This window comes from Pagrus major, chromosome 5, assembly GCF_040436345.1.
Source record: "Pagrus major chromosome 5, Pma_NU_1.0".
NCBI lineage: Eukaryota > Metazoa > Chordata > Actinopteri > Spariformes > Sparidae > Pagrus > Pagrus major.
This window is the reverse complement of record NC_133219.1, coordinates 1,768,940-1,782,818: the sequence shown is the minus strand read 5'-3', so window position 1 is coordinate 1,782,818 and position 13,879 is coordinate 1,768,940. Positions and strand designations below refer to the sequence as shown.

The 13,879-nt window shown below is 40.7% G+C and overlaps 1 protein-coding gene across 1 annotated transcript; it reads right to left on the bottom strand.

The window, feature by feature from the left end:
- Positions 1-345: 345 nt before the first annotated feature.
- On the bottom strand, positions 346-13,475 carry sdf2l1 (stromal cell-derived factor 2-like 1). Its single transcript, XM_073466141.1, has 3 exons — positions 13,249-13,475; positions 4,193-4,389; positions 346-4,087 (listed from the first exon to the last, which is right to left on the bottom strand). Exons 1-3 carry the CDS (start codon positions 13,469-13,471, stop codon positions 3,809-3,811), a joined length of 699 nt encoding a protein of 232 aa, XP_073322242.1. The 5' UTR covers positions 13,472-13,475; the 3' UTR covers positions 346-3,808.
- Between the last annotated feature and the right edge of the window lie 404 nt (positions 13,476-13,879).

The window sequence follows — 13,879 nt, the reverse complement described above, 5'->3', positions numbered from 1 at the left end:
ACCCATTTCTATAAACTGAGGTCTCTATGTGTATAAACTGATATTTTAACGCTCACTTCACTTCCCCCTCGTCAGCCTGCCTTTATGTTCAGGCCACGACTTAGTCTCTCACCTGACTTGAATATCACATCACATAATACATTTATGTTAGATGTCAAATTTTCAAATAGCACATTTTCATTAGCTGAGTTCATGTTGGGTCTGAAGGGGTTAAATAAATACATTTTTGAAAACCATGACAAATAAATTGATCTAGTGCATGTTACCTATGACACAGAGCCTCCTCTCTATCCAAGTTATTTTAAACCTTGAATGAGAATCAATGAGAACTCACAAGCCACAACATTAGTTAGATATATATTTAGTAATTTTTTTGCAAAATCAGGAATCATCTTCTTAATTCCATTATTGAATTCAACACCCATTTACTATTTCCTAATGTGTTTTTCCTTTTTCAACACGAGTTGCCTGACAAATGAAATCAAAAGATTGTTGTGACATCTATTAAAGGTTCCATATGAGATTTTAATCATTAAGAAAGCAGCCAACAACTACTTGCTATGTAAAGATATAGTTGCAGATATAAAAACTGTTGTTTTTTAAAGCATCCTCACACCACTCTCACTACTATAACCACTTCTAATTGAGAAGATGTCAGACATAAAGTTGCAAATGGCACTGGCATTGTCAGCCTGTGGTCTTTTGAATTTTTAAAATCACGGATACTCTAGCAACAGGCTAGAGGGGCTACCCCTACCCCACTGACAGGTTCTGTCAGCTGACTACTGCCACCAATGCAGGGCACAAAAAAACTATGGCCACAGATGCTCTCTGACAGTCCGTCATTGGCTGATGGTCGGTGTGTTAGTGTTCAGCTGAAGGTATTCATATCCAACTGACACCATCAAAATTTAGCTACTAAAAGCATATTTTAGTTGATGGTCTGGGTACGTGGTTTGCAGGATAGCTAGCAAGTTAATAATTACATCACGTCACATGAATTTAGGTCAGCCCGGCAGATCGAAGAAACAATTCCTGTGTTTTATGATGATTTGCGAGGTAAAATGACATGTTTTTAATCAATGGAGTCCAGTAGCTTTGAGAAGAGCAATGTAACGGCTGTTTCTGGTCAGGGGAGAGGTGTGGCCAATGTGCACATTTAATTTGGTGTGATGCTCTATTTTTTTTATTAATTGTTTAAAATTCTTTTGTTTAGAAATCAGTGGTCTCTTTTTCAGGAATATCCTGATCAAATTCACAGTTACACATTCACACCTGGAAGTTGCTCAGTAAAACCAGTCTGATCCTCCGGCTGTACAGCATCTCCACTAGAGCAGTGGGGGTTAAAGGCCCCACTGGTCCTTGCTTAAGGGCACCCAATTTGGGAGGTGCAAGTTCACTTTACCCACCCAGACTTATCCTGCCATTCATTCAAGTGGCGGTGAATGTATGTACAACTTTTAACAAACTTGTTATAGTTCACCAACCACAATTTTAAAAAGGACCCAACATGCAAAAATGAAAAACAAACACTAAAAGGCACTAATTTTAAAAAGCATGTACATCTCTTCCTTTCACATATTGAACATAACATAAATAAAAGTATTATTGTCACACAAGGGGTAATATAGAGAGATGAACAACTGTAAAATAAAATAATGGATGGGATTGTTGTTCTGGGGGCTGTTAGGATGATGAATCTGAGCCTTTTACACATGAGATCTACCAGTCTCTGACTGGTCTGCTCCCGGTATAAAGAACTCCCAAAAGGATGAAACTAGCTTCACAGCTGTTTATTGCTCAGGAAGGAATTAAAAATTCCACATCTGGCTTGGCTTTGCTTACAATCAAATATGATTTGAATGTACAACAAGGGACTTAACTGGTTATGATACAGTTTCAATTAAATACCAATGTCTCCATATAAGAGACATAAGGCCATCAGTGTGACGTTTGGCTATTTCTATATAGTTATTATAGTTATTCTTAATGCCTGTCACCACATCAATTTATGTGGGTTGGATTAAATTAAAACTATTTGTTATGGCGGAGTGCTGAGGATGACTTGAGTCTTACAGCCTTAGTCTGGTGGTATGGCACTAAAACAAAGTTTACTTTGTTTCACCATCGTCATATTACAGTTATTAATTTTATATAGCCACAAATAATAATAAATTACCTCATCCTACAAACAGATAGTTAAAAATATGCTGCCTGTTTCCCTAACTCACTTCTAAAGCAAATATATGTGAAGCCAAATCAGTATCTTTGACAGGAGTCAGGGGTGCTCTCACGGCTTTTGCCTACAGGGGCCACCAGAATCAATGCAGAATCAAAGTTCCTTGTAGCTGCTTTAATTAAATATTATGATTAACTGCCAAGATAACTTTGCTCTGCTATGCCACTAGCGACGGAGAAAAAGGCTTCCTCATTTTTATAGTCTTTCATGATTCAATTACCACTTAAACTATTGATCATCTTTTCTAGGGCTGGAATCAGGGTGATGAATCTGCTCAATTGTCTTGATTAATTGTTCAGTTTATAAATTGTCAGGCAATAGTGAAAAATGTCTATGTACTGTAAGTCCAAGACTCCACACTGACTTCATCCAATGTCTTCTTTTGTTTGACCATCACTCCAAACCCCAGTGAGATTTTGTTGACTGTGATAGAAAACTGAGAAAAGCAACAGATCCTACCAGTGGACAGGCTGACAACAGAATGTTTTGCAGAACATTTTCTGGGGGTAATATCAACTTAAAAAAAAAGGTTTTATTTGATGCCCGTCAATATTTCATATATATATATATATATATATATATATATATATATATATATATATATATATATATATATATATATATATATATAAAATCAGTTAAATGACATTTCACTGAATTTGCGCTTTATGAGCCCCTGGGGGCCCCATGGTAATTGCTGTACCAAGTTGGTAATCCAGCCTTGATTTTTTACAAAAAAAGTATTTTCTCCTTTATGTGACAATTTGACCACACTACATACGGTTGTGGTCAAAAGTTTACTACACTTGTAAAGAACATTTACATCATGGCAGTCTTGAGTTCAAATGATTTCTACAACTCTCATTTTTCTGGTTTGGAATGAGTGGAACACATACTACTTTATCACAAAAACATTCAATTACAATTTTTCAAAAGTGTGACCAAATCTGCTGGGTTAAAAATATACATACAACAAATTGAATGACAAACTTTTGTGATGTAGGAAGTTGTGTCATACAAATTTGCTTTGTAGCATGGCCTCTTAACTTCCTCTGAGTGATTATGATTGATAACGGCTGGTGACTGCTCTGGGCCCATACAATGGGAAAGTCTGAGGAGCTCAAAAGCGCCTAAGGAGGTGAAAATGGCCATGGGACATTTAATCAAATATTAGAATTACTGTATGTATATTTTTGATCCGGCAAATTTGGTCACATTTTCAGAAGACCTATAATAAATTCATATTTGAAGCAAACTTCATGAATGTTTTCGTGACAAAGTAGTATGTGTTCTGCTCATTCCATCACAGAAAACTGAGAGCTGTAGAAATCATTTGAACTCAAGGCTGCCATGATATACATGTTCTTTACAAGTGTATGTAAACTTTTGACCACAACTGCACAGTATCTCTAACCTTAATCAAACTGTTAGCCTTATCTTCCTCATCTCAGAACACTGCTTCGCATGTACAGAGATGAGTCATCAGTCAAGTATTCTACATCATTCATACATTTGGTCCAGGTGAGCTATAAAACAGGAATCCACATGCTTTGTGTCTCCACTTGATGATCAGAGCTCATCATGGTGCAGTGGCTCCATGTTGGGCTGGATGAACACACCCTCCATGGAACGCCACCAGTTGTGCTGGTTGGGAGAGCTCATGCCGTGCACCTCGCGCTGGCCGCGGATGGGGTGGCCGTATTGCTCGCCTGTCACACTCAGAAAGACGTCTGTGCCCACGTGTTTGAAGCGCACGGCCTCATCGCGCTCCCAGTAGGTGCCGTCGCACTGCACTGCCCACAGGTCCAGGTCGTCGCCCTCGCCGTTCTCTCCGAAAGCACTGACCTCCTGCAAATGACACAGACAGGTGGAGGAAAAGGAAAAAACATTTGTAAGGTGGTGATAAAAACACATGTACAAGTATAAAAGACAGTGTGTGTGCTACTGTCTGACCTGGTTATTAGACAGAGGTGAGCTGAAGTGGTGTGTGTGGAGGTTTCGTCCAGTCTTCATGTGTGTGATGCGGATGGCCTGACCACACTTAATGGCAGCCCCACGTTGGCACGGAACGCTGGGCTTCCCTCGTATCTGCCAATAACTGTTGGCATCATCTGCATTCTCCACTCCAGTTACGGACTGCTGTCCACTGCCTACACACACACACATACACACACACACACACACGTAAGTTTCAGTTGTGTTCGTTATAGGGGATGAAAACATGGACTTTGTATACCTGTCAACATTTGACTACCCCCAACCTCCCAAAACCCCTACGTTGGAATGAAACCATCTTGCCTCAGATATTCTTTGTGTCAATGATTTGGGGCTAATTGATTAAATCGAACTTTATTTACACAAAATGTTTATTGACACATCAGATTTTTGGAATTCAATACCAAGTAATATAAGAGAGGACTGCAGCTTCACTTATGCGGCAGCATATATCATTGAATATCACATGCCACTCTTGATCCAGCCAACCACACCCCTGATACCGACACACCACTCCTGCTTCAGTGGCATACGATGTCCTACATCGACATATCACTGCTGATACAGGGGTATAAATCTTCAGGCATCAACATACCACTACTGATGTTGTTTTTTTTTTATGCCAGTGACCACCATCCGGGATTTCAATGTTGACTGAAAATGCAGTTACAACATTAACAAAACAAAATTAAATTTGGTTACTCATTTTGATCATTTGTTTAGGCTGAGACGTGATATTGATAAGTGGCTGTGTGCAGCAAACAAGACCTTTCCTGGACATCGTAACGGGGGTAGTTTTATACATTAATGTAAAACAACACATTGTACTTACTGCTGTAAAACACATGCGCAAACACTGTAAACACTAGGGATGCACTGATACCATTTTTTTCAAACCAAGTACGGGTATTTTCATTTGTGTACTTGCCAATACCGAGTTCCGATACCAATATTTCTACCACAAAAATAACTATTAGGATACAGATGCACTGAATTGGAAGACAGAATTTTTTTTTCTTCTCTGCTTGTTACACCAAATGATAATTGAATACAAATAAATATAAATAATCATCGTTTCCTGTATCAACAAAAAGCCTCCACATTGGCACTGTCTTCACATTTGACAAAGTGAAACTTGACAAAATATCAATGAAATTTGACAAATTAAACAATGAAACTTATTACACAGTCAACACAGTCAACTTAATATCTCAAACTACACATTTGAATCAAACTAAATATAAATTGAACTAGTCACACACAGTCACACACAGTCACACACACACGTGATCGAGTAGTGTTGCGATGCTGTAGAGTGGGTTTTCCTCCACATCAGAAAATCGCTTCCTGGCGGCTGCAGCTAAGGTTTCCTTCATGGTTTTGATCCCATGGTCCTCAGTCTCCTTTGTAGAAATCTGTGCAGTAACTTTTCGTGTTAACTCCTCAAACGGATCCAGAACAGTTAGCATCTTCTCCAGCAGTGTCCACTGGTGAGCCGTGAGAGTATCACAGAGTCCATATTCATTAGCGAACTCCGTATACTGAGCTTTATGATGCGTCTTCAGATGTTTTATCAAATTACTGGTATTAAAAGACGTATTCTCCTTTCCTCCTTGTCGTCGTCCCTTATCTTGCAATAGGTCCACACTGCTGACATGATGCTTGCTTTCCTATGTAGCCAGTTCAACTTTCTCCTAACCACGCTGATTCCGCTTGTCACGACATCTTCCCCTAGACACCGACAAGCCGCCCTCTGATCGCGGCCTTCTAATCAATATCTTCTCTCAGCCTAAACAAATTATCAAAATTAGTTCACAAATCGAATTGTGTTTTGTGACACATTAATGTTGTAGCTGCATCTTCAATCAACACTGAAATCCCGGTTGGGACATATGCCTCTGGATCAGTATGATGGATGGAGTATGTCGATGCCTGAAGGCTTATACCCCTATATCAGTAGTGTTCTAAACAGATCCTTCACTCAACAAAAAAAAGAGAAATGTCCCACAAAGCAACGTTACAGGACCAAACAACAGTAACGTAGCAACTGGTAACGTCTTTGGCAACTTATATGAGGAAAAAAATACTGCAGTTACACACAGAGGAGTGTCTGTCCTCCTGTCTGTCCTCCTGTCAGTCCTCCCGTCAGTCCTCCCGTCAGTCCTCCCGTCAGTTCTCCCGTCAGTCCTCCCGTCAGTCCTCCCGTCAGTCCTCCCGTCTATGCTACCGACTCTTCGTCACATTTCTGCCAGAAAAACACCGTCTGTCGCCGGCAAAAAACTTTAACGTTTTGTCTCCTCCCACTATTCTGTTGTTGTAGTTACTGTCTTGACAAAAATCACAGCGACGGTCAGCCCTCCCAACCGAGACTTCAGTGAACTTTCCCCCAGAAAACAGCCTCCCTCCCCGCGAGTGACAGAGTCAGACAGCGTCCTGTTTACTGATGGTGATTATGTAATTATGTAATTTAGTGCGAAAAACCTAACTTTGTCACTTTCCAGGATGTTTGGTGGGTCAGGCTCTCAATTACAACATATTATAACAGCATCCATATGATTATAAACAGTCAGCAGGTACATGTTTAGATTAACAGGTAAATTAAAAGTTTGCACAAAGCTAGAATTAACTTCATCTAGGTGGGTCCGGGGAAAGAAAATTTTGAACATTTGCAATCCAAATGAATTAATCTGGTGCACTTTGAGAGTATCAATCACGTATCACATCAAGAAGTTGGAATGACAATTTCAACGTTTTTAATAATGAAATATGAACAGTTCACCAAAAAAATGAAAATTTGAATCAGTTACTATAAAATTGTAGTTGATTTGCAGCATTTTTAACAATGATTTGCTCCATAACTGAAAAACTAACATTCTTGCATTGATTCCAATTGTTAAAGGGATTGTTCAACATTTTGGCAAATTTGCCCATTGCCATAATCCCTATAGTATAGGGGTTATGGCCCTATAGTATAGGGATTATGGCAATGGGCAAATTTGTCAAAATGTTGAACTATCCTTTTAACATGAGATCAAAATTCAAAATGCTGTCAAAAATTCTGTTTTTGAGATAGAAATCTGATATTTCCCAAACATCATCTACCATGACAACATTTTGTCAAATTTACATTCATAGAAAAGATGGCCTTTTTTAGCTTTTCAGCCAGCTGTCTCTTGAACTCGGGGGCAAGGCCGTGTATGTTTAAGTAACTAGAGTGGTTGTTGGCAGGGTATAAAATTAGATTTTTGACTAACAGATTTTCTGTAGGAATCATTGAACAGCATAAAGATAATTGTTAATTGCCCACTGATTGTTTTTTTAGTAGGGAACTATATAAATGAAGGTTTCAGATATTGTTAAAAGAATCATAACTTTAATTTTCAATATTGTATGAGATATTGAAAATGATTCTTTATTCTACCGTTGACAGATGTTGCACTTCATGGTATTAGCACTGTAGTTGTACACCAACCACTAGCCCTTTTCACACAGAGACGCCGCATTATCGCCGCAGCGGCGGTCCGCCAATTCTCCACCGTTGGTTGTTCACACAGAGCCGAGCAGCTCCGGCGTAAAAGATGAACCAGAGTGTAATTCACACAGCAAGCCGGCGCCGCAGCTACAAAAGAGGCATGACGATACGCGTCATGGTGATGACGTGTGTTTTTTCAACGTGTTTTCCTGGTGTTTACCTGTTAATCTAAACATGTACACACTATTTATAATCATATGGATGCTGTTATAATGTGTTGTGATTGGGATCCTGACCCACCAAGCATCCTGGAAAGTGACAAAATTACATAATCACCATCAGTAAACTGGATGCTGTCTGACTCTGTCACTCGCGGGGAGGGAGGCTGTTTATGGGGGAAAGTTCACTGAAGTCTCGGTGGAGGGCTGACGTCGCGACAAACAGTTGGTGAGTTAAAGTTTTGTGCCGGGGACAGACGCTGTTTTTCGGGCAGAAATGTGACGAATAGTCGGTCAGACAGACACTTCTCCACGTATAACTGCGATATTTTTTTCCCTCATATAAGATGCCAAAGACACAACCAGTTACTACGTTACTGTTGTTTGGTCCTGTAACGTTGCTTTGTGGGACATTTCTCTATATTTTGTTGAGTGAAGGACCTGTTTAGTTATCACACAGTGAACACCATCAGACCGACACACCCTCGCTCCGCACCGCCGGCTTATTCGTTCACACTAGTTCGGTTCGCCGATACTGCACCTCTGATACTACCGCCGATGCTACCTCCGAAGGCGCAGCGAAATTTCACCCCTCGCCGCATCTGAAACTTTCACACAGAGGCGGATGCGGAGAATTGGCGCATAAACTGTGTCTGTTTTACTGTTTGGCATTTATGTTGAAAGTTACATAGCAAAGTCGGCATATTTCGGCAGCCTGCCAATGGCGTGTGACCTATTTATTTTACTCGCCAAAACATATTTTTACATGTATTTGGCGAGTGCCAATTTTAAACCCTGGTTGTTGGAAACCGATAATTTAGCCAACGCCTTTTTGTCTTCTGCTAACTTCTTGCACAGCTCCACAAGTGACCGGGCCATTGTGAACGAGAGATCGTGTTAAGCTATAAACGCAGTCATACGAATTTTCTATTCACATACACGGTCGGCCAGTGGCGGCCGGCCCATAGGGGGCGCTGCGGCGCCGCCCTCCCTGATAAGAGGGGGAAAAAATGTAAAATATATTTTTACAAATTCTGTTATAAATGTCGGTTTTACCCACTAGTGTGTGCCTACATGCAATATGAATTATAAACTACATTTCCCACCTACTAACATTCATTCACCAGTGAATTTCCACAGACAGACTCGTATCGTTTCTGTCATGGGGCGCGCAGCGCAGCTGGATGACGGACACGTGTGCCTTCTTACCGCGTTGCGGTAAGAAGGCACAATGAAGAGGTAGATAAGAATCGTCATATTTTATCTAAACTCATTGACTGTATTAAGTTTTGTGGTGCTTTTGAACTGGCATTGCGCGGGCATGATGAAAGGGATACCTCTGAAAACCCGGCATTTTCAGAGGTTTAGTCGACCTAATGGCATCCATTGACCGGGACTTGAACGAGCACCTTGAAAATGCAACCGTCTTTAGAGGCACCTCAAAGACAGTACAAAAGGAGCTACTGGACTGTATGCTGGCAGTTCTGAGAGAAAAAATCTTGGATGAAGTAAAAACAGCGGACTTTTTAGCCATCCAAGCTGACGAAACTACCGACATTTCCACACACTGTCAGTTAGTCCTGGTACTAAGATACATTGATGGAACCCATAATGTCCAGGAGCGTTTTTTTGAGTTTATTAAGCTCTCCAATGCCAACACGGACGCAATCGCCGGTGCCTTATTGGAAAGGCTGCGCACCATCCTTCCCGAGGGACAAGAAAAAAAGCTGATCGCCCAGGCCTATGATGGGGCAGCAATGATGAGGGGTGCCACTGGAGGAGTTCAGCGTAAGATCCAGGACATCTATGAAAATGCTTACTACGTTCACCGTTATGCCCACCAGTTAAACCTAGTAATGCAACAAGCAACATCCCACATCCCACAGATCAGTCACTTTTTTTCAGATATCGGGGGATTTTCTTCCTTTTTTACCAAGTCATGCAAGAGAACCACAGTGCTTGATGAGGTGGTGGCGCATCGACTTCCAAGTGCATCGGCAACACGTTGGAACTTCAACAGTCGCGCCGTTAACACAGTGTATGAACACAAGGCTGATCTGGTGAAGTGTTTGAGACAATCCGGAACAGAGATGAATTTGACGGCCCTACGAAGAGAGAGGCTGGCGGCTATGTGAGAATGCTGGAAGATGACACTTTCGGTTTTTTCCTGGCCCTCTTCCACAAAATAATACCACACATGGACATGCTGTATAACCAGCTGCAGAAGAGGAACATCGATTCTGTCTACATCTCAGGAATCATCCAGAGATTCATTGACAGCATGCAGGCTATCAGGTAAGATATGCATCTGTGCACAGTGTTACCTAAATGTTAATTCTCTTTGAACAGACTCTATGTAGCCCTTAATGTTTATCTCTCATCTTATTAAAACAATGAAGTTATTTGTAAAGTTTAGATGAAATTGAAATGCTCAAATACAGTGACAGTAATTTAATACAGTCTTGGGCTTATATATCTTATATATTAGCCAGTTTTCAGAAATAACTTTTGAAACTGCTGTATTGTCTCTGTATTATCAGGGAGGCTGTTCCTTCTCTAGCTGAGGATCAGGAGTACAGGGGACCTGGACAGGAGCCACCCACAAAGAAACGGAGGGCAGTGGGAGAAGACAGGCAACACCATTTGGCACCGGAGGTAAGCACTTGCAGCTGCCACCGAGTGGATAGAAGGAATAACAACTTATCACCACACTGGCCATTTGAAATAGTGTTACTGACTGAAATATATATTGTCATGTTATGATATGAATATACAGAGTAAGCCATATTGGCTCATTACACAATTATAGCTGTTCAGGAAAAACTGATCATAGCCTATTGTTTAAAACAAAATGTGAAAACCTAATTCTTACCTTTTTTAAAATTACATATCATGTCATAGGTATGTGACACCATTATGTGCCATGCCAAGGAGAGGTTTTCCTTCACCAAGCACCTGGTCAGCGCCACTCTGCTGCAAGGAGACTTGTTCCCACAACACGAGAGGAAGTTCCCAGATTCAGCACTGGATACCACGGTGGAAGCCTATCCCTCACTGGACAAGGCCAGACTTAAAACAGAGCTGTCCCTGATCTACAGCAACGAGGAGTTCCAGAGTTGCAGTGGTGCACTGGCTCTCTTTCAGGTTTTGAGGGAAAATAACCTTCAAGATACACTCACAGAAACTGTAAGCCTTCTCAACATCCTCATCACCACACTAATGACAACGTCAGATTCAGAGAGGTGCTTCTCAACCTTAAACAGGATAAAAACTTTCCTAAGGAATAGTATGGCACAAGATCGCCTCAACGCTCCCTGGCTATGCTCTCCATAGAGAAAAAACTAATACGGGACATCCCTGATTTCAACACCAGAGTCATTGAGAAATTTGCCACTCAGAAGGACAGACGAGCAAAGTTCCTGTACAAATAAGAACTGTCCATCCCCTCCACTCACTCATCACATTACACTCACCTTAGAAACACAAATATACCCTTCACTCACTCTCACTCACTCACTCACTCATACACTGTTGATTTGTATAGATTGTATAGCTGATCATACCCTTGCTGTAAAGTTCTCTCAGGAACTAGAATATTGTACTCACTCACTCACTCACTCACTCACACACACTCACCACACACTCACTCACACACACACACACACACACACACACACACACACACCACACACTCACTCACTCACTCACTCACTCACACACACACTCACACACACACTGTTGATTTGTATAGATTGTATAGCTGATCATACCCTTGCTGTAAAGTTCTCTCCGGAACTAGAATATTGTATTGTATTTGATACCCTTCCTTTCTAAAGCATGGATGAAGCCTTATACAACTGAAAATAGTTTATTTACTGTGAAACTGGTGAGATTAAATCATTATTGTTGAATTGTAGTCGTGGTCTGACTTTGAATTCTTATACTGGACTAGGCAGAGAAATGTATTGTCACATCAGCCCCACCAAGAATATTTTTCACCAGCCGCCACTGGGTTGGTCATAGAAAACAAAAACAAGCTCCCTGCTCCTTCAGTTTTTGTCCCCAGCTAGAGTGAGGCTTTCCATCTGCTCCGGCCTCCTCTATCCAACCCCAGCGCCACTTATTTTTCACTCCCGCTTCCCATCTCGAGGTTTCTTCGCCTGGTTTAATATACCTGGCATCCATGCTAGCAGTATACAGTAAACCAGCTCCTCACCGCTCGCTAACGTTGTCCGAGGTGCCTGAAAACTTAAGGCCCGCCCTACTCTGCCTCTGATTGGCTAGAACTCCTTGGTTACCTTGAGTACCATTGGTAGTTGGAACTATCACTTTAAACGACTAGTTACAGTTTGTTTTTTTATCATGTTGCTGTGGCAACATGATTAAAAAAAAAAAAAAAAAAAAAAACTTCTCCCAAATATTCCTACGCCGGATTTCCGGCACCGTGCCGGAGGTCTTCAAGCCCTGTTAAATAGAATGTCTTTGCACTATTTTCAATTACGTGATTATGGAAAGGGGTTAGCAAATTATCCCACTATGTATAATGTTTTATACAGATTTAAAGCCAGTGTTCCTGAATGGTCTTTACATTCCAATAAATACAGTGCATGGTGTCTTTATACAGTACACATCATTGTGATCTGATGACATCTGCAAGATGTTAATTGTATTTCAATCGAATATATTATTTTCAACAAGGTTCAGTATTGACTTCATATTGGACTTTACTTTGAAAGGTTTGACTGGAATACTAGTTGGTGGTTTACATTTTGGACACTATTAACGCCGGTGTAAAGGAAAAACATAAAACCCGAAATGTATTTTAAATAATGTCTTAACACATTAAGAAAAATACAAATAAAAAATAGCAGCTTTACTTAAGTTTGTCGTATATAAGAACGTTTGTTTTGTTTTAGTATTCATTCTGCAACACCTGCTCTCCTCATTCCCACAGCTGTGCTATCTCAATAGATGGCATTGGGTTTCTATGTAGTCGTGAGCAGGTGTCATATATACAGCTTGACATTTGAAGAAATGGAGCACTTCTTGCTAAATCTTCGTCATACCGAATCTACCAGAGACAAAACATGAGGGTTTTTGCGTTTGACATGTGTTGTGGTTTGTGAATGTGTGCGGAAGAGCAAGGCAACTTTAAATTGTTCGATTACTGAATGAAATTTAACATAACGTTATCTAATATCACATTACGCTGCAGTTGGGGGGCAAACACAAACCGTTCACCTTCTTCATTGTCCTCGGTTTACATTTTAAAAACGTGTCTGAATGTAAAAGCATGCATACACAGGCTATTTGAGTGAAGTTACCTGAGCCGTATTTGACATCGTGGGAATGAAGGCGGACGTTGTGTCTGGTGTTGAGCAGTTTGACCAGAGAGCCGCAGGTCACATAGTCGAGCTCCGACTCTCTTCCTTCACAGTTTGACCACAGCAGCAGGAACAGCAGCGATTTGACAAAAACATGGACAGCGTAAATTATCTCCATCTTTGTGTCTCTGCTCTTAGACGCTTGAGAGGGTGGACAGCACATTCAGTGGTTTTCAAACGTTAATGCTGCTTTCAACCAATCACAGCTTGACAAGTCCTAAAATACGGAACTAAATGTTGACATGTGATTGGCCATAATCCTTGGTGATTGGTCAAAGCATAGACATGTATTTGCCGCTTGAGTGTGTTGGCCCTAAGCAAGTTGCCGTTGCCCCGATACGTCAGCGTTTCCGCCATATTGGATGTGGCAGGACTGCCCCGTGGGCGATATTTTTTTTCGTAGGATAAGTCCGGGAATCTCATTAATATTCATATTTTTTATAGCTTGTGGTATTGCATTAACTACATCATTATATTCTTTTCGGGTGCAATTTAAGTTGTATTTATTTCTGAATTTTGTAAAATCAAATATATTGCCTCTGTCATCCATTAAATGTTGAATAGACAAAAA